General features: G+C 48.3%; 2 protein-coding genes and 1 long non-coding RNA gene across 5 annotated transcripts in view; 1 reads left to right on the forward strand and 2 right to left on the reverse strand.

Annotated features, from left to right (window-relative positions):
• Nucleotides 1–11,399, reverse strand: part of Bif (protein phosphatase 1-binding protein bifocal) — a 33,052-nt gene extending 21,653 nt beyond the window's left edge. For both annotated transcript variants that reach the window (XM_076818607.1, XM_076818606.1), the window contains exon 1: nucleotides 7,764–11,399. In XM_076818607.1, coding sequence (XP_076674722.1) covers nucleotides 7,764–10,694 — 2,931 coding nt within the window. In that variant the 5' untranslated portion in view covers nucleotides 10,695–11,399. The remainder of the gene's footprint in view (nucleotides 1–7,763) is intronic.
• A 2,128-nt stretch (nucleotides 11,400–13,527) lies between these two features.
• Nucleotides 13,528–15,428, reverse strand: LOC143372197 (uncharacterized). The gene is made up of 2 exons (XR_013086238.1): nucleotides 15,292–15,428; nucleotides 13,528–14,069 (listed from the first exon to the last, which is right to left on the reverse strand). It is a non-coding gene; the product is annotated as an uncharacterized LOC143372197 (long non-coding RNA).
• LOC143372196 (uncharacterized) lies at nucleotides 15,429–17,026 on the forward strand. 2 transcript variants are annotated; one of them, XM_076818199.1, is made up of 2 exons: nucleotides 15,429–15,692; nucleotides 15,993–17,026. In XM_076818199.1, exon 2 carries the CDS (start codon nucleotides 16,005–16,007, stop codon nucleotides 16,827–16,829), a length of 825 nt encoding a protein of 274 aa, XP_076674314.1. In that variant the 5' UTR covers nucleotides 15,429–15,692; nucleotides 15,993–16,004; the 3' UTR covers nucleotides 16,830–17,026. The 2 variants fall into 2 exon arrangements, with proteins under 2 accessions (XP_076674314.1, XP_076674313.1); XM_076818198.1 differs by having other exon boundaries at nucleotides 15,431–15,680; nucleotides 15,985–17,025.
• The last annotated feature ends 4,713 nt before the right edge of the window (nucleotides 17,027–21,739 follow it).

Genomic DNA, 21,739 nt, shown 5'->3' on the forward strand with positions numbered 1-21,739 from the left:
CCAGCCATCGCGGTTTACCCGTCGCGACGTTAAAAAAAAAAAAACGGTAATGGGGTTGAGGAATGCACAGGAGGACGGGCAAAAGTTCGTTAAACGCTGCCTCGTTAATTCTGCTGCGCGATCGCGTTCACGCCCGGCACTCGCGGCAATTAACTCCGCGAGTGCACTTGCAATAAGTTCTCCGTGCGCACGCGAGCTCGTCCGAAAAATCCCAAATTACGGAGCCATTTAACGGCTCAGTGTGCTTCCCGTCGAATAATAATAACGCTCCAGCGGATCGTTACCACCGATCATCGGGATTAACGTAACGATAAGGCCGAGAGAGATGGACGTTGCGCCGAACGATCAATCGCGTCGCCGAGTACGCGCCGATCGGTTCTGCTTGTTTTCGATGTGGTCTGCGGCGTGAAAAACGCGGTCGAGAGGAACCCGATGAAGCGTTTCGGAATTCGGACCGTTGAGATCCGACTGTATTATCGAGAGTAACGAACGCAAGGACGAGGAGGCTGTAGTCGGTGGTATTGTCACTATTGTCGCGTGGCCTACATACCAAAAATCGTAGCGGTTGATTCAGTTGCGACACGATCGTTAGAGCGCAATGCTCCTTAGAAGGCAGACGCGGCGCGAGGACCTGGAACACGATAACGGGCCGCGGCAGCTTCTCTCGACGCCGCGCCGCTCTAGGCCGGCCATGTACGCCGGAGTTCCCATAGCATCTTATGGAATGTCACCGGGCACGATACCGCGAGTGCTATTTCTTGGCCAGCCGATCGGTTACCCGAGCCTGTGCCTCGCAATTTCTCGAAGCAACCGCGACCTCCCGTGACCGCGAGGCAATCGAGAGGGACTGCTAATTCGAATCGTTGCCTCGCTGCCAGCCAACAACAACTCCATTCAATCCAGATAACGGGTGCCATTGAATTTGGAAGTCGGGAATGCTCGCGATAAATTTATCTACCCGAGAAACCATTATCAGCGACCGAGATGAGATTCCCGTTTGTTTACAGTCGATAGCCAGCCGGAATGAAAAGAAACAAACCAAAGGGTGAGCGAGTCGATCGGAAATTGATAGTCGAGGAAAGATCGCGGGCTCGGTTGCGCAAGCGCGAGCAACCGCTGTCCAGGGTATTAGTTATCGAGGCAAAGAAGGTCAAGGATACCCTCTCGGCGCGCAAACTTGATTACCGTATTTGCAATACGGTAAAACTGCCGACGAAACAGGCGAACGTCGGTTCCCCCCAGAGCGATGCACAGACGCGATCGTTTCCTTTCTCTGCCGCCTCTTGCAAAACCGCCCAGGCCCTCGCACCGATGCTCGCTTCGCTCCGCAGCCAGGCCCTTATCGAACGATTCCGAAAAAAAAGCGTGCGCGCCGATGGAAAACAGCGTGACGCATCGACCTGATATCCAATATCGGGGCGCTGTCTTGTCTGCTCGTAATTACCAATCGATACCACGGCCCCCTGACTCATCGCTGCGTACCCTAAACTCGTTGCTGGCTTCCTAGGAACGCGCTTCGCACAAGGATACACATCAGAGGCTAGCCGCGTTTGTTTATCTTCCTTCGGCTATTGTTAACGCCGATCAATGTGTTGGAATTCAATGAGACACCGGCCACGCTGATTACACGCTGCGCGACACAGCTCCGTTCCTACTCTCGATATCTTTGCCTCGCGTTCCGCGCGCAGCGGATACGCAGTTGCACTCTGGACTAGGATCGTAACGAATACTCGAATACCAGAGAATTCGAATAATTAGGAGTGAAAATACATTACAGTGACTCGCATTAATATTCGGACGCTTTTTAAAATCGCATAACTTTTTTAGAATTGGTCCGAACAACTTGAGTTTTTTTGAGAAGCTAGAAGGACTAGTTTGCTAACTGACGCGTTTCGTCGTTTTGAAAAAAATGTATTTGGTCGGAATAGCGAAAAGAATAGTAAAGGTCGATTTTTAAAAAAAATTTTGTGAGTTTGTAATGAAAATTAAAAAAAAAAGTTTGTAGATTGCAGTAAGTTGTACACGTGCCTAAAATTTCATCAAAATCGGTTAACGTTGCTCCGAGCTACAAACGTTTAAAGATCGCAGAATAAGGTCGAGAATCGCGAAAATTCCCGAAATCAGCGATTCACGATAAAGAGTGAAAAAATATTTCATGTTCAGATTCCTATTTCGGTACAACCCGAAATTAATTGGAATATTTAAATACCCCTAATTGTTCGAGTATTCGAATATTTACAGATCTATTGCGGGTGAAGCATTTACAGATGATCAGAGTGGCTCGATAGATCGGTGTAATCCAGCAAACGACGAGTGAAGGAAAGGTGAAGGAAAGGTTCCGGGTGCGAGTTCCGGCCCACTGAACTACAAGGTCCACTTTCTTCCACTCTGCTTCGTTACGTTATCGTTTGCGCATACACTCGTCGCTTGAGTGCTTGTTAAGAAGATCGCTAGCACCGCGCTCTCTAAGCGGAATGCAAATTGCATCCGAGTACCTATCGAGGGGTGGAGGCGAGCCGCGTCGGAGGTGTCTACACCGGCTCGGAGTGGAGGACAGGAATGGCTTTGGCGATTCGCGTTACGATCGAGCTGCGCTTCCTTTCTAGCCGTTACGCGGTCGCGTGGTTACATCAGCGTCTAGAGCGTTTATTGCCGTGCGAATTTCATGATAACAGTAATAATGCGGAAAGCGAAGAAACGCGTTTAATAGTTACGCAATAGCGTAGAACCGCTGGACAGCCTCCCTTCCGGTGTTCACGTCCTTGTACGGGCACAACGAATGCTAAGCGCGCGCTCGCGACGACAAAGCGCAGATATCGAGCGACTATTGTAGCGCAACGATAATAAGCGAGGAGGGAACAAGCCTGTCTGGTTCCCCTACGAGCTCGGCTCGCTGGTTACCGTCCTCCTTCCTATCCAATTATCGCCCGAACGCAACTTTCGAGGTCCGGCTTACAAAAACAGCGGCCAGGAGAGCCCCCTGGGCAAGTGGATTCTCGATTTTCGTCGCTTCCGCGGCACAATTAAGATGCCACGTAATTTCTGCTTTCACCGAGGATGAACTTTCAAAAGATTGTGAAAGATCCTGCACCGTTAGCGCGCCATTAAAATATTCCTCCCGTGGAAATGGACATGGACCGGGAGCATAAAGGCGGGATCTCCTAGCCGCGATCGACTGGCGGCGGTCCCACTAGTGCGATAGAGAATTATGCATCTGTCTCCGTTGCGTTAATCCGGCCTGAAAGGTAGGTTCTCCTATACGCGACTGGACGCAACGTCAAGAACTTCAAAGCCGATTTTCTCGAAAACGAAGCGCAATATCAAAAAATTTTATTCCTTTTCCTCGACTTATCTACCTGTTATAAGTCGAAAAGGAAGAGTGACTTTTTTTGATATCGCGCTTCATTTTCGAGAAAATCGACTTTGAAGTGCTTGACGCTGCGTCATGCGCGCCTCGGTTCGAGCTTCTAGAATAATTTCCCCGCAGGAAAGGGGAACAAACGGGGAAGCAGGAAAGATGAAGGAAAAGGCTTGGGAGGATGCGGAACTCCGTTATCGGTGTTATCGGCAGACTTACAGAAGCAGGACGTACCTGCGGCGTCCCGTGGAAGGATAATCAGCACGGCATCCGCGTCATCGTTTCTGTCTCGATTCATTTCGCGACCTAATTACGTACGCGTCGAGACCCACGTGCACGTACGAATGCTTTCGATCGACGTAATATCAGGCCGCTAATGCTCCGCTGCTCGATTAATTTCTTTCCGCCTGCATTACGAAACGCGCGCCGTTTCCAGTCGGCTACCTGCAGGAATTCCAGGAGGGAAGCCTCAGGAATTCAACTTAATTCTCTCTTCTTTAATCACCGTCTAGCCTCGGCGTCTGTTTCCGTTGTTTCGGAGGCGCGAGCGAGCGAGCGTCCACTCGAGCTCGCCGCTCGCGTACCAAGACGCATCGATCAACGAAACGAATATTCCCCGGCGATTTCTCTGCTGTTTCGACACCGACCATTGGCAATGGAGGGTAGAAGACGATACTCGGAATCGTTCCGCAACCTAATTCCGCGAGAGGATCGGTGAAGGGAGCCATTTGCCTCGTTACACGCCGCGGACGAATATTTTCGTCCATTAATTAGACCAATTATGATGTTGCACCGCCGATCCTCGCGATAATCGGGAAGGCGTTGCAACGCGACGCGGTGCTGGCGCGCGGCTCCGGTGCAACGCTCGAGATTGCGTAATTATTACGAGGTCGTCGAAGGTTAATTAACGCGTCGGACAGTTTCGCGCGATACCGTCGTGTCTCCCTGCTAATCCGCCTGCATCTCCTCCGCACCGGAGTCTTTTTCCCCCCCGACAGCATCGATCGCCGAGGACGCGACAGCGAGGCGTCCCTTTAATCGACCAGCACCCTTCCTCCCCTACCGTCCATTTAATTTCCTAACCAGATGCGTAGCCAGCGAGCTTAGAAAAGCGCGCGCCTATGCAGCCGCGTTATCGCGCGATCTAAAGCCGCTTAATCTCTGTTTAATTACAAGCAAACCTCGGGGGATTGCTCTGGCGTGGAACTCGCGCCGCGTACACGCCGGGCTGATGTTGTGGGGCGGGTAAGCTGATAGCCGTGACATGTCATCAATCGAATTACGCGTGCTGCGCGAAATTGTATCTTTACCCGAGGCTGCGCTCCTGCAGGTAAACGTACACGCGTAACCCTACACTATCCAGCCACGAGTAAATGGCCCCGCGCGAGATACAGGGTGCGAAACAAGCGACGGTCGAGGAGAATTCGCCGGAATCTTCACACTGGCAGACATATGCTTTCTCTACATTCTTGCACCGTGATCCGCGCGTCGATAGTAGAGCGCGCGTATCGGTGAGAAATAAATGTTGATCTTGAGTTTCATCAGTGAAAGTTACGATCGATACTTATTCCACACCGCGTACAGTAGCGAGCCTAGCCGAGCGCGCGGGCTCGTGTGGATGTTAAGCCGCTGATTTCATCGGGCGTCTCGACCTTAGATTTAATCCAATTGTTTTCGGGACAAACTGGGGCTTCTTAAACGTAAGCCCGCTGATCCGAGGTGGCTCGCAGCAGCTGTTTACCAGGTACGCGAAAAGACTTGCCGCCAATCCCCGAGAGAGCTGATTAGAGTTCTCCCCGGCTACCATTCACTAATGTTCACGTAATGGACAGACCCGGCGAAGCTTCACCGAAGCAAACGACATTCTAATAGTATGCACAAGAATGCGCGTCGCCTTCTCGATTCCGGGAGTCGATCCAAGGCCAGGCAATCCTTTTCTCGCCGATCAAGCGAGCTGGGAAAGTGTCACGCGAGGAATCTCCGATGTCTCGCGTGTAAAGGAGAACGCGCCGACGAACAACGCTGCCACTGCTCCTCCTCTTTCGTGCCGTTCGGCAAAGGATCGCTCTGTTTCGATGCGCGCCCCAGTTTCCGGTTCGTTAAGCGGTCGTCTTTTATCGAGCCAGCTATTCTTCCTCCTCCACAGTCGAGATTCACGGAAACCCTCATTAGACCATTACGGCCATTAGATGAAGCAGGGGCGATTTCGTGGATTGCGCAGCGAGACTACTCGCGAGGCGGCGGAGAAAGAGAGATGGTCGGCAAATAACGGGGGACCCGCAGAAATTGTGGGGCAACCCGTAGTCGACCGGAGGATCCAACTTCCGGGTTATCTAATACGAGAAAGTGAGCCTCGACACCGCCAATTTGCCGATCGCGACCCCAATTTCCTTGCGTTTTTCCCGCCGAACGTTCGACACGCTCGGTTTCCCTCGGTTCGCCGTAAATTTGCCATCGACGAGCCTCGATGCTTCAACTCCGACCTCTGAGGCTTTGATCGTGGGTGTCTGGGGACCGAGCGCAAATACGGTCACGTATCAGCTGTTCGAGCAGCTTTACGACTCTTTGAGCGCGTCGTCCTGCTGCTCGACGATCGAACGAAGGAGAAATAAGTGTGGCGCGGGCCTCCGCGTGCCTCGAATGCCTCCCCGTGTTATTTAAAATTCTGCGTACGCTCCGCGCGCGACGCACGTACAGTTCGACGAACGACGACGCTTTAGTTTTAACGCGCGATATTAAAGAAAGTGAAATGTGCTTCAATTATGTATGCGTACGAAAAGAAAGTGGCTCGGTACCAGGCTCCTATTGAACCGTATCGATCGCGAACTTCTTGCATCCAAATCATGGACTGTTAAGTCGCCGCACAGTGGTCTGTCCAATAACAATCTAGCGGGACAAAAGACGCAGGTCGTACATAAATCATCAGTTAGGTGGAAATAGTTATTATTTGTCTGAAAAACACTATGCACATTGTGTTACCACCTTTAACAGTTAAAAGTCAGCCTCCAAGGGGTTTTTTAAACCAAAATTCGTATTCTGGGGTTTCTTAAAATGTATTATTTTAATTTTGTATAAAAATATGTAGGCTTGCAAATATTTGCAGCTATAACTTATGAATATGTACTCGTCAAGCAAATAGAACAAAACAGCACAAACATTTTCAGGTCCACGAGGTTTCTGTGTATCTAGAGCTTTTCCAACGAAAGCTATTGAAAGTTACATCGTTTTTATGATTATATTTTAATTTTGTTCGTTGGAAATTAAAATACTCGTGGCTGAAGCTTGATTTACTATTTGTACCCCTGCAATCCATTGTTCGAAATACTAGCAATTTATATCGAGATACAATTGAGCAATTCTGATACATAGCTGATAGCGAGTCGCGTACGTTTCGCCGATCGTTACTTTTGTGAGATACGCATAAAGTTGCATACCATGTCACTCCGACATGTCTGACTCAGTAGCTTGCGGTATGACCAAGATTCATTCATTTCGGATGATGATTTTGGACTTTTGTCCCGCTAGACCAGTAACACAAATTTCTAGGATATGTCGCCTTCAAAATTAATAAACAGATGCCTATAACCTGTCGCAACCACGATGGCATTCTCAATACCTTGAATATGAGCACTCTGGAAGAGCCTAGAACCATGGCAGACCTATGCTTAGTTTATAAAACCCTTAATCAGATCGTCGATTGTCCAGAAATTCTGGAACTTCTAAAATTTTATGTCCCTAGAGTACCGTTAAGATCTAAGCAAGCAACTTTTTCACATTGCCCCATATCGAGCGAGCTTAGGAAAGAACGATTGTATAAATAGACTTCGTTCAACTGCGAATGATTTCACCAACTTCGTCGACCTCTTCCATGGATCCGTAACCATTTTCAAATCAGCTGTATTACGACATATTAAGCTGCGTATTTTGTAATTTGAACTTAACCCTCCTATATACTTCGTCGCTTATGTACTCGATACAGAAGGGCCTTCGCCCGTAAGTAAATAAATAAATAAATACAGACCACTGTGCGCCATTTCTATCGGGGCACTGATCGATCTCTCGGCCGGCGGGGGGTCGGCTCCTTGCGACGGCAACAATTTCGTTTTCGAACGACACGACACTTCGACGCGGCTTACGCAATCGACGAACTTTCAAGCCACACTTTCGAGGAAGTGTACCTGGGGCGAAGAAGCGATCCAAAACTAGAATCCCCGCTATTGTACATAACCGGGTGCCGTCCGCGGACGCATCTAATTTGTAATAACGTTGATCGTTGCCCGCGATCGGAATTTCTTGGGACATGTAACAGCCAAGTTTACAGCGACGCAACAGGTAAACGTCGACTCGATGAAACGCGACAAAGAAAAGAAGGTGGGTGGGTGATTGAGGTAAATCGTCGACTCACCTTCGGTTTCTCCCGCTTCCTCTTAATGATGAGTCCGTCGTTTTCGATATAATCGGGCACGTCCTTCCTGTTGCTGAAGTTGAACACCATGGTGTTGTTCTGCTGGTTCCACGGCTTCGTCTCCCATAGCCCGCCGCCCCCGGAACCGGACTTCTTCGCGGGCTGTATCTCATCGGCGCTCTTCAAGCTGACCACCACCTTGGTCGGCTGTTCTATGCTCTTCACGCGATTGATCAGGTTCTTCTCCAGCTCGCGGTTGCTCAAGTTCTGCTGGGGATGCTGGGTTTTCGTGGACACGAGCGGTCTTATGATGCCGATCTGCTTCTGCGGAGGTGACTCGCTGGTCTTCTGGCCTCTTATCGCCTTCGAGTCGTTCCCCTGTGGGTAGGAAGTGGTGGTGGCGGATTTGACGAGGCCCAGGCTGCAGATAGCGCCGATCGGCTTGCTATCTGCGTTCCCCTTTGCCTCCGTAGCGGCCTCCTTGCTCTCCTCGATCTTTCTCTCGCACTTTTCCGCATCGAGCCTCTCCTGCAGCCTAGACACCGCCTCCTGATCCGTTACGGTGTTCACGGAAGCGTTCACGGAAGCGTTCCCGGGCAAAAACGACTTGCCCCTGGATTCCGACGACGGCTTGGGCTCGTCCCGAGCCTCCGCCTGCTCGTCCCCCGACTTCTGCCCGTTCTGAGGGCTCAATCCTGGCAGGTAGCTCTTGTTGGAGTTCGACTTCTCGTTGAAGCTGAACTGCATCGTCACACCGGTCCTCGCGATGTTCTCCAGGGCCGTCTTCGAAATGGTCTTCGGCCCGTCGACCACTTCCGCGCTCTCCTCGTCGATCTGCAGCACCTCGTCGACCGGCGTCTTCGGCTCCTCCAGCTTCTCTCTGTCCGTGGGACTCTGTATCCTCTCCGGCAGCTGTTGCCTCGGATGCTCCGCGCTGCTGTTCAGCAAACTCTCCTCGGGCAGCGGCCGCGGAGGCCTCGCGGCCTCCGGCGCGGACATCTGCCTGAGCAGCTCCCTGCTCGGGCTGGGCGGCGGCTTGTGCACCGGGCTGGAGTTCTGCCTGGGCAGCTCCTTCATCGGGGACGGAGGGCTGTGCAGCCTCGGCGAAGCCTGCCTGACCACGTCCTTCAACGGCGACGACGGGCTCTGCAGTCTAGGCGAAGAAATCCTGGGAGACAGAACAGGAGTTACGGGCGGAGACTTGACGCTGATCTCTAGGGAGGAGGACTTGAATTTGCTGGACTGCGGCTCGGGACTGGGCGCGGGAGAGAATTTCAGTTTGAAGGATGGCTCGGGCGAGGGTGACGGTGAATGCGACTTCTCGATCTGCTGGAACTTGCTGACCACCGAGGACACGGACTGCACGATGGGGTCGGTGATCACGCCGTCCATGTGGTACTCCTCCTGGCCCAGCTGGGTCTCGATCAGCTCGGCGGTCGGCTTCTGCGGCAGCACGATCTTCTTCGGCGAGCCCGGCATCGCCCTGGAATTGCCATTGAGGAAAGGTTTAGGTTGAACAGGTGGCTTCGTCACAACCTTCTTCTGTGCCTGGGCCTTGAAGGTGTCGTTGATGGTCTTGAAGGTGGCCACCTTGGCGGCTACCTCGCCCTTGGGCCTCAGCTTCTTCGCGGAGCCTTCGAAGATCCTCATGGTGGTCTTGACTAGATCCGGTGGCGGTCTCTCCGTCTCCGCGAGCAGCGGCTTGATCCTCTTCGGCTTGTTCACGGCCTTCGGCCTGTCCAGCTCGCCCAGCCGACTCTCGATCTTCACCGAGGTTCGGTCTACCAGTATAATATGGTCGTTGACCGACTCCTGCTTCAGGCCGTTCGCCGGCAAGCGGCCCTGGCTCGCCTCCTCGGCGCCATTGTACCTGAGCAACGTCTCCACGCTCCTAGCCCGTTTCATCGACTCGTTGCCACGCGAGGCGTTCCTGTATCTATCCGTCTTCGCGTTGCTGCCAGTCGTCGTCCTCTTCGCGTACTTTCTCGCGCTCTTCTCGCCGACTTCGTCGTCGCAGTCCAGCAAATCCTCCAAGCTCGCCGCGCGCCGAAAACGTTGCACGGTAACTCGACTCTTGTTCATCTCCCTCAAAGTGAGATTAAGATACTTGCTCTTCAGTCTGTTCACGATCCCCGGCCCGTACTGCAGCTCCTCGGAGCTATCGCTCTCCCCGTCGTCGCTGACCGCCCTGTTCCTCGCCATTTCCGACTTGGTCCTCGACAATTCCGCCAGCACGTCTCTCTCGGCCTTGTTGCTCGCCCTACAGGTGGATCCGTTACGATGCTCGTCGCAGCCGGCCGACACCTCCGTCCCTTTAGAATCCTCGTTCTCGGAGCCGTCGCCGTGCTGCGAGCTTCGTTCCATGTCCAACGACGTTTTGCTCAACGCGCCGTTCGCGACATCCTCAGAGTCGGAGCAGAGCAACAGATCCGCCTCGAGACGCATGTTGCACGCGACTGTCGGCGGGAGGTTGTTGGCGGCTGGCGTTCCGCCAGCGATCGTAGCGCCGCTAGCCGGCTCTCGAGAGAGAAACGGAGAGGACACAACGACACCGGCTATGGCGCTTCCACCACTACCAGCAGCGGTGCTGTTAACGTTAGCAGACGGCTGAGACGCGGCTGTATTGCCGATACTCTGGACACCGTTCTTGTCCTCTTCGCCAGCCGTGGCGCGCGTTCTCGACGGCAGCGGCTGCGGCACACCGCCACACACGGCTAAGCACTGTTCCTGGCCATTCGACGGATCGACAATGGGCTCCGTCGACGCGGACGACCCGATCACCGCCGAGCATAGCTTCACGCTGGCCCCGTTGCTCGCGAGAACTTTGCTCTGCTGCCTGCGCCGCTGAATCAAGTCCCTTTTCCACTGGGGCACGACGTTGTTGCCGCTCGTTTCACCGGCGCTCGGCGTCGCGTTGCTGGCGGTAGCCATGTTGGACGCGCGATGGGCGCGTTCGCAACCACAGCTCCCCTCTCGGTTCCTTCGCCGATCACCTCGCTACCCAGAACCGTCTTTCTCCTTCAGACCCGACGCGCGGTTCTCATCGCGCGAGCACGCGGAATCTCCTCGTCGCGACAGGTACGGGCAGCTGCCGACTGGTCGCTGAAAAATCGATGCCTGCCGCACGACATATGCACGGTCCCTCGGTCGCACGCGCACGAGCCTGTCGGCGAGCACGTTTATTCCATCGTGGCCGTTGCCGGTAATCCTGACGAACCGATGGCACGTCGGGTTAGCTCTCTAAGAGCCTCTGAGAATCGATGGATCGCCAGGCTGGAGCAGGGGTTAACGAGCGATCCGCGAGAGTAGCGAAGCACCTGTTCGCCAGACGCGGCAACACGCACACCGCGCACGAGAGGACTGACAGGACTGAGGACAGCGAAGACTGCAGCGGACTCTCGACGTGCCCGTGCCATGCACGTACTGTTTCACTCCACGGTTAACTATCGTGTCCGCTTCCTGGTGCGGCGTCGTGGCCGGCGAAGCAAACGGCTGGCCAATCGCTCTGGAAATCGAAAGTAATACCCCAGCCGTGAGCACGCATTCGCGCACGCACTCACGCACCCACACGAAAACGCCGACGAAAGGCGAGCGCGGCCGTCCTCGCACTCCTCGCTCCTTCGCTCGCACTCCGCTCCTGCCCCTGCCTGCACCTCGCGCCCGCAGATATCATCCGCCTCTCTCTCCCGTCTCCAATGCACCAGCCCCCTCACACTCCACGCCACAACACATTTCAGTCTCTCCTCTCTCCTTCAGCCCTCGTTTCCTTTCCGACTCGCTCGCTCCACCACCGTGACGTCACACTTTCGACCGAGCCGCTCCTATCGAATGCCGCGCGACTGCTATCGAAATCGCTCGCGCCTGGGGTACGAGGGTATATCGCGATTCCAGCCTCGATTCACGCGGGGCGGCAAATATGAAACGCGAAGGGATGGTGGACGTGGCAAGGCGGTTGTTCACGATTTTTGTTTACACATTTCGCTTTGGCTTTTCTAGGCAAGTGGTTTGTAAGATTTGGTAGCATGTATTAGAAATGCAAATAAAGTGGTACTCTACTGATAGTCAATATTGTAGAGGGAGTTGATACTGGCGATAATCAAGAGTGACGAAATTGCAGTAAAGCAGTGATTCCCAACCGGTGGGTTGCGAAGTGTTTTCTGGGGCGTCGTCACGATTTTTTATTTTATTTTTTACTATGATTAAGTTAGAATTATATTCTGAAATACGTATTTTTAATGTGTTTTCCTTACCTTGTAATTTTCCTTAACTTTAAATTTCCGCCAAATAGGGTAGGGTGGGGCTAAAAGTCCCGTTTTTCATATAAACCTATGTAAAATTTAGTAATAACAATCTAGAGCTATCTGGCGTTATTTTGTATAAATTATAACTATTAGGCTTTACGATCACGAAGTTCGTTTGTTGATATTGTTATTTTAATGTCTTTTCGTGCAATATTAAACTAAATAAGTAAAAAACTCTTCAAATCAACAAATATTTATCAAACCAATTCTTTTTGGTACCTATAGATACAATTGAAAGGAAAGCATGACTTCTTTAACAAAAAATAAAAATATAAGTCGAAGGTTCATTTTGAACTAAACATTAAAAAAAATCGCTCAACTAAAACAAAAACACTAAAGACTTTGGCATTAATTTCTTCATAATTCGGCCATCTTATTATGAAAGCAAATAATAAAATATATGTTCTCAGCCTGAGGGACTTTTTACCCAAATGGTATCTCTATAGTTTAGAAAATATTATCATTCGGCAATAAACAATATCACGCTCATATTACTAAAGGAACATACAATCTTAACGAACTTGGCTGATACGCTTTTAAACTGTGGTTTACTTCGTTCGAAACAATAAAGACGACGTATTTCTTTTGGTTTTCGATATATAAAATAACAAAGGCGTCGTGTAATTCGCACGAACGTCCAGGAGCGACTGGCGAGTCTGTAGTCACCTGCGTTTCTTCTCGCCTTTTACACAGTATATTGCAACACTCAATACATTGCTTAGGAATAGAGATTCTGAATTCGGGACTATTTACCCGCCGGACTTTTAGCCCCACCCTACCCTACGCGCTGCCCCTACGGTGCAATTTTTTTCGAAAACGAAGCCTTTACCGCAATATCGTCGCTCTTAATTTCGCCTGTATAATCACCCCTATCAGTAGAGTAACCACCCTGTATAGTTCCACTCAGAGTCTGAGCTGCAATTTGAGATTCGATCATAGCGAAGAACCTTGCGCAAACTTCGATTCCCGCTGCCTAATTTGAATAGCTATCTATAAATATTTTCTGATCGCCCGTGTCCAGTCGAGCGCGATCCGCCGCGTCCTTGTACCCTTGCCGGCGTAGGCCTGTTGAAAAAATGCGACACGTGTTGAGCACGTTTACAACGAAGGGGGAACAGCGCATCCGGTGGACGTATAATAACGTGGCGCGAGAAAACAGGACGTATCTGAGAATCGTAACGAACGATGACCCAAAACGCGGAATCCCGTGCGCTCCAGCCGTTTCCTCCGTGTACCGTGACGCGCCCGAGTCCCGCTCGGAATGCTCGCTCATCGTCCGCTTTACGCGGGAAACTCTATTGTGTGCGAGTGTTATTACATCGTTACACTCAGCAGAGTGATGTTTCATACGCCGCTGGATCATATAACCCCCGGCCGCCTCGCCAAATAATTCGCTTCCGGCGCAGCGCTGCTGCCACAGCATGCCAACTCCCAGGCGGACCGGGAAAAAAAATCACCTTCGATCACAGATGGGCAACATTTTTATTTAAATAAAAAGTTCGAACAGAGAACAAAAGTTAAAAAAAATTATTCGAGCCTCGAATAACGAATAAAGTTAGAGTAACTTTAATTCGATGCGTTACTTAAATCACTTTTTATTTAGATAACACACAACTCTGCCTTCTTTCTCTACGAATCTTGTAATTTTCAATTACTCGGGCGTTCGTACGTTTTTTTCTTCTGAACAAGATTATACCAGCGCGATAAACTGCTCGATCGATCGCTGCGGGCGATAAGCGGCGTTGCGAAACAATTGATCGATTAAGCTGCAGCCTTAAACGGTGCACCTTTCCACTCTTCTCGAAGGGAAAGTAAAGCATCGAATAGCCTCTGTACCGAGATCAATGCCTTTCCGAGATCGCGTAACTGAGTCACCAACGACGCCCGACTCGATATCACAGAACCATCTACGACCGCCAATAATTATCGACAAAAACGGTGAAAGGCCCGCGTCCAGAAAATCATGATTCCTCGTCGGTTCGTTGCCACGCGGTTGTGGCCGTGCCTACAATTTTACACACATGCATGCACGAACGTATCGTACATATGTATGCGCTCTAATTATATGGGAAACGCCAGCTAATTATGAATTATGATGCGAAACGTAGGTATTATTACTATGAAAGTGAAAGAAGCGGCTCGATGCGAGCTAAAACTCTTTAGTAGCCAGAAAAATTCACGGAGCATCGTAAGCTTTATCGAATGATAGAAATGCCGTCGAGTCGGAACGCGCGTGGATTATGCAACTGTTTAGCCTGATCTGAGGAGCAGTGCAACATACTCGCGGTATCGAGAAATCTGGAATGCCGTTTTAATACTTTTTACCATACGTTTTTCTATTAAGGGAATATATCACCTTGTAGGATTAAAGAATTGGTAAAATTACAATTTTTCTGAGGCAATTTTTCAGTGAAATATCGGAATCTTTTTAGGAGATGTTAGGCAATATTTTAAATTTATTTTTATATATTATTTATTAGTTAAAGTTCTAAAATGGCGGAGTTATATAATATTGTCTACCGTCATGCTTTGTCAGCTGGCCCCCAGCACTAGAAGCGATTAGAACACGAAAAACAAAAAAATTCTTACGTCAACTTAAACCGAAATAGATTGTCTTCGATGTAATGCGAGATTTTGGAATAATTGTGAAAGATAAGGAAAAGGCGGCGTTGTAAAGAGAATTTTCTTTTTTCACTGAAAAATAACAACTTCGGGGACTAATAAAACTTCAACAAATTACAATATGATAGAAATTATACGCTATATTGTAGACAATCTATTGTTCTTAAAGTTGAAATAAGAATTTTTTATTTTTCACGTTTCAATCGCTTTTGAGAGCTAGCTGGCAAAAGATGGCGGTAGACAATGTTTTATAACTCCGCCATTGCAAAACTTTAAGTAATAAATAACCTATGAAAATAAAGTTAAAATATTGCCTAACATCTCCTAAAAAGATTACAATATTTCACTGAAAAATTACCTCGGAAAGTTTTTTTAAATTTACCCATTCTTTTAGGCTAACAAGTTGGTTTACCCGCTTTTTGAGTTGAAAATGGCTCGTCAGTTACGCAACGGTCCTTTATCCCCGATATTCGCATGCACCATGGATCGCTGTACAGACAGTAGTCAATTAATTACAATATGAATAGAATGTTGATACCATTGAGCCTCTATTATGTAATATACTTCGTATCTGCAACCTGGCTACCTACGAAAAAATCAATCACCTTTGACCAATATTTCCATGTTAAGATCTACGCAGAAGCAAATAACCTTCAATGCCACGGAGTTGGAACGCAGAATGTCCCCGCATCTCCGTTCTATCGTCGAATATGTTCGAAACTCGTTACGATTTCGCCGGCGCAGTACGGTGGACGATCTAACGTACCTTCGGCGTTCGCACGAGGCACGAGGTAACATGGCCGTCTGTTCTTGACGCGTACGGAACCAGTTCCAGGATGAAACCGGTTTGGAACTAGTTTCCATTGGTTTTTCGGCCCCCTGCGAGACCGTGCCACGACCGAGATTGGCACTCGTGCCGGACATCTCTCGGAGATTGGAACGGAGGTTACGTTACGAGGGCGCGCTACTATGGCCAACATTACTGAACAGAAAGGTAAGAGAAACTGTATTAAGACATGGTAGCATCATACTATTAAGCTACATGCATCATAAACTGTCCACTGCTTCCAATGTCTGGCACTCGCATCGCCATAGGTTTGGAAAGTAGCAAGGGCGTAGACGTGCTCTAATTTTGTAAGTCTCTGGTCGCACCATAAACTTCTAACCGCGGGAAAGTCGAACACGGTTTATCATTTTTCCCAACACATTCCCCAAATCAAATTAGAATTCGTAGAAATCACTTTGTTGTTCAGTTCGCGGTTACGAATTCGTTTGACGTGTGACTGTATTGTTGAAAGGGGATAAGGTCGACGCACAGATGGAGATTAAGGTGGAACCTACGCTGCAGTGTTACATCGAAGAGGAGCACGAAAACGGTTTCCCCGGTTTCGAGAGTAACGGCGCAATACCCTCGAGTGCCGACGTCGGTGCTTTGAACTTGTGGACTAGCAAGGCCACCACGTGCCTCATCAGCCAGTACAAGAAGTATCGGTCGATGGTAGGGCAGTCCACGCAGATCAGAAGCTTGCGCGAGATGTTCGAAATGATCTCCGTCGAGATGCAGAACTACGGGTTCTACTTCAGTCCGCAGAAGTGCGAGAACAAGTGGCGTGTTCTCGAACGTAAGTACAAGAATCTGGTGTTCCGTGAACGATTAAAGAAGCCCGGTAGAATGAGGCATTACGGCCACTGGGAGCACAAGCGAGCGTTGGACGAAATATTCAACGAGAAAAGGAGGCACATGTATTTGGAGGAGACTGACTTTCCACCGCCAGCTGGCTCGGCAAAGTACACGTACATATTGCCGAAGCCAGCCAACGAGGAACAGAGCGAGGCGATCGAGCATCAGCGACACGAGGACCCCCTCGGCCCCCCTAATTCCATCGCTTCAACAAATAATAAGGACGAGGGGTTGGATCAGAAGGGAGCCTTCGGCGTGCTCATTGACAAGTTTTTCGAAGAGATGACGAAAAACTTTGCGGTCGCGGAGAAGAACAGGGAGAAAAGACACAAGGAGGAAATGGCGATGCGACAGAATGAGTTGGAGGTTCAGAAGAGGCTTCTCAAGTTGAAGGAGCAGAAGCTAGAGTTACAGAAGTGTCAAATTATCGCGGCTGCTCAACATCTGCATTTGAACATGTAACGAAGAAATTTGAAGCACGTTTCTCGTTGAATGTAGACTTGAGCCGATAATGCCTAAACTTTATGTAAATATAAAGAGACTTATAATTAGACGCCAAGAAATACTTCGTACGGTGGGACTGTAATATAGAAATATTTATACGAAATATGTTATTTGTAAAAAAGTGTTCAAATATAATTCGTAGTAAACTTATCATTGGTTATATGTTTCACATTACTCTCGACCAGAATGAAGTAGAAACATAAACTAGATTTTACAAGATCCCTTTAACCATTTTCATGTCAAATCGAAGTTACCGATTCGGGATGAAATAAGACAATAGCGCCGTTAGTGGTCAGAGTTGGCACTAAATGCTAAGTTCGATAATGAAGGAAACTATATGAGCATATGTTTCTTGACCAACAAAAGTTACCATAAAATATTAGGTCTCTACTATTCAAATACTATTCTACAAACCCTACAATAGAGAGACCGTCCCGGCACGTATACAACCAGTCACTCGTGTCGCTCCGGACCTTTCGTCCTACGATATGATGGGTGACCGGAGGAATAAATAAAAAATTGTGTGCATGCAACTCACATTGATTGGAGAGTACAAGTTGGATAGCTAGTGATGAAGCAGCAGCAGGCAGACGAAATTCTTAAGGAGTCCCATCGAGAGGGTGAAACAGTCCCAGAATTTCAGTCCTGTAACAACCGAGAAGAAAAACGATTTACGATTTATTTCTAAGATTTGCAGTAATTTCAATCGTAATCAAAGCTACAAAGCAACTCGAAACTAAATACACACAGATATATTGTGTTCAATCATATCGAAACTTTGAGATTGAAATTGGTAAACTTGGAATTATAAAGTGTATTTTGAGTATAATTGAACGAAATAAAATACTTACATCCTTCCATCACGATCCTGAGCCCGAATCTTTGCTTCAGCTGACACACTGACTCTAATACTGATAGCTAAGTTCATATTTATAAATAAAAAGCGAATTAGCTTCTTTCATACATGAGTCATGTTTATGGGGGGGTTATACATTATATATAATACTATGTAATATGTATAAGCATTAACATTAATGTATCGAACGATTAAACACTGACAATGAGAATAAAAGAGAAATCATTCGGCGTAGAAAATCATTTGCAAATCCAAGAGCAAATGTTACTAATTGCTCGATATCTCGAGTTCTATCGATCATAATTAATAATAAATTATACTGGACGGTTAGTGTAAATGTTGTTAACATTATTTGTCATTGCAATAGCCACTGGAATCGATATTTTAGCAGAAAATCCATTTTTGCCAAAGAATTCGGTGGATTTCGCAATTGTAATTAACCGTCGACCTTGTTTTGATCGGGGGACATCGTTTCTCAAAGGCTAGATAAGGAGCTCACAGAGCTCCATGTACTCAGTCGCGCGTCGGTCCTCCAAGCCTGGAGGACCTCGGGGGACCCTGGAGCTGCCGAGCCACCTGGACCTTCTCGACTTCCTGGACTTCCTGGACTGGCTGGGGACCTGGTCCTTCCTCCACCCCCGGAGCTCCCGAGCCCCCTGGACCTTCTCGACTTCCTGGACTTCCTGGACTGGCTGGGGACCTGGTCAGGGTTTCAACCCTGGTCCTTCCTCCACCCCCGGAGCTCCCGAGCCCCCTGGACCATTGGGACTTGCTGGACATGCTGGACACCTGGTCAGGGTTTCAACCCTGGTCCTTCCTCCACCCCCGGAGCTCCCGAGCCCCCTGGACCATTGGGACTTGCTGGACATGCTGGACACCTGGTCAGGGTTTCAACCTTGGTTCTTCATGCGGCCCCTCGCCCCCCTGGCCTGGGTTACCTTATTCGGTTGGTGCCGATGAAATTTTGGGGTTCGTTAAGCCATTTAAAATTTTATTATTCTGCCAAAGTCAAAACTGACTTCCCTCTCTATCTAATTGTTTTCTTCGATTGATTTTCATCATCTGTCCGATTTCATGCATTCCTTCCAGGATTTTTGAACGAGTCGTTCTATTTCGTGTATTTCTTCGATGGGTTTGCATGATCTGTCCTATTTCATGCATTTCTTCGATGGATTTACATGATTTATTTTATTTCATGCATTTCTTCGATGGGTTTTCATGATTTCTGTTACTCTTTCGTGCATCTCTTCGGTGGGTCTACATTCCCTGCTCTCCTTCATGTATCTCAACGATGGTTTTGCATGATTTATTCTACTTCACGCATTTCTTCGATGGTTTGGCATGATTTATTTCTTTTCATGGATCTCTTCGATGATTTTGCAAGACTTCTTCCCTGGCACGCATATCACTGATGTGTTTCCTTTCCCTGCTCTCTTTGATGTACGTATCTCTACGATGGGTTTACATGATTTATTCTATTTCATGGATTACTTCGATGGGTTTTCATGATTTATTTCTTTTCATGGATTTCTTCGATGGCTTTGTATGACTTTTGTCACTCTATCGCGCGTCTCGTCGATGTGTCGTCATTCCATGCTCTTCTTCGTGTATCTCTGCGATGGTTTTGCATGCTCGTGCGTGCTCTGCTATTAGTGGAAATTATCCCGATCGGCACCAATTCATTAAGTTTTTTCTTAGTTTCCTTCCAGGTTGACCACACCATTGCTAATATAACGTAGTTGATTGTTTCAGCATTTCCGGTTCAGCCCTTCGCGGGGAAGAAACTTAATAAGATGATACCTACTTCTTAGAAAAAAACTAGTGAAAAGTGTTAGCGAAAGAAGACATCTAAGGAAGCCTAGGTTAATTTATTATAGCATGAAGTATTTAAGGCCCCATGTAAAATTGCGAAGTAGTCACTAAATCATCAACTTTGTTGCTCTTTTGTTGGCTCCTTATCTCCGATGAGGAGGTCGCCGCTGGTTCCGTTTTCGGGAGCAAGCGACTGAGCATGGAATCGGTATGGGTGGATCAGTTTCATCCCCTGGTGTTCTTGTCCAAAGGGAAAAGTTTCGGGCGTAGGGGGTGTACTTTTTGGTACACTGCCTGCGTAAGTCACCCGGTTCGATTACCCAATCTCCGTGTTGGACGGCTTGAGTCAGGTCAAGTGTTTGCTCCTGACGAGTCGCATCGGAGCAACAGGAATCGTCTGGGAGGCGCCGAGCGCTTTTCCCTTTCGACTCGGAGAGCAGGGTGGTAGGAACTGCGCCACCCTATACTGCTTTCATGCTCACCGGTAGTCTTTCCTTCTTTCCTGAATGTCTTTTAATCGCGTGATCGCTTGGCAGTTCCCTAGATTCTACATCTAAACCAAAGAGACCGATGGAACTTTGTTTCCATCCATCTCTTTGGTTTAGTTGGCTTAATGTAAAGGGAGATCGATGGAACTTTGATTCCATCTATCTCCCTACGGGTCTCGAAACGCAGCAACCTCCTCGCGGTGAGACCTGGTAATCGGTGAGAACCGAGCCGATAGCTGCGATTGTCAAATATTCTAGTCGGATATAAGAATTTCTGTAACTTGCAATCCCCCCCATAAACATGACTCATGTATGAAAGAAGCTAATTCCCTTTAATTCACGAAAAAAGTTCTCGCGCAAAGATTGTGAAATCATCTTTGCTAATTCCAATTGTACCTTTAACCCTTTAATTCGCGAAAAACATTAAAAACCTTCACACGCAAAGATTGTGAAATCAACTTTGCTAATTCCAATTGTACTCTCGTTCTCCGTTCGAACACTGATTCCTCTGTCACTTTTTATACTTGACATTCCTTTATTGGCCACAAATCAATTCAGTGTTCAGATTTTCAGCTTCGGTTTTAAGGAATTAGCGGGCGAGGCCTGTAGTTGACACAAAAACTTTTATAAGAGGGACATCTTCTGTTAAAAATGTCTCAGCGTCTCAGCGTCTGTTGATTCAGAGTCTCAGGGCTCCTTTGTCATTTTTATGCCGCATATTACGTTATCAATTCATGATTACCTATTAACGGTAAGAATTAAATCTGAATACGGTGGAATAGCAGTTTTTTATGTTCGAGAATAAGTCGGTACTTCAGTTCGTGTGACAACTCGCTGAAGGTGTTCTGTTTTTTCGACCGTTGGAACGAAATTTCTCACATAACCTATGTAATCCATCCAATCAGCTGATCACTTTACACTTTCAATCGATTAACCCAGAATCTTCAAATCTTGCGTATAAATTAAATGCTAGTGTGCATGAAACTTCGACCCAATTAAAGAATTCAAGACCTTACGCGTTGCCTTGATATTACAGTATTATATGGAAAGTTTAAAGCGTCTATGAATATCCTCGCTCGCAAAAAGCAGCTCAACAAAGAAGTATACCGCGTACGATATACGTGTAATCGTACATCATGTTAGAGGGCGCAAAAACACGCCGGATTCTGGTTTTATTGTTAAAGGCTGCAGCACGGACGCTGCCGCACAGCATCGGGGGATTACTTTAGCTACGTATTCTGCCTCGTGCTCTTAATGGCTCAATTTATTAAGCGGCGATTCAAAAGATCGCCACCCTAGGTTTCGTCGCATTGATATTGCACCTTCGAAGGATCATGCAACGCGTAAGGCACGACAGAGATTTATAGCGCTTAACCGCAATTTCATTATTCTATCTTATCGGATTAACAGAGACCAAGACCCTTTTCTCTAGTCTCCCATTTTATTTATGAACGCTGCGCCGCAGACGCGGATCATAAATTACTAGGGCTCCCAGCGGAAACATAATCGCAGCATAATCGACGCGGAATTGTTTCATGACTCGGCGCGTTGTGGGTACATTTTTAAATCCGACAAAGAGACACGATGCTCTTCAACGGCGGGGAAATGATCCTCTCGCGGGATTTTGTCACCTGTGAAACTGATAACTGTGACCATTAAACCGAAAGCAACAGGCTATCGGTGGGGAAAGTTGGCTGGGAATTCAATCAAGC

The sequence above is a fragment of the Andrena cerasifolii genome, chromosome 8, assembly GCF_050908995.1.
Source record: "Andrena cerasifolii isolate SP2316 chromosome 8, iyAndCera1_principal, whole genome shotgun sequence".
NCBI lineage: Eukaryota > Metazoa > Arthropoda > Insecta > Hymenoptera > Andrenidae > Andrena > Andrena cerasifolii.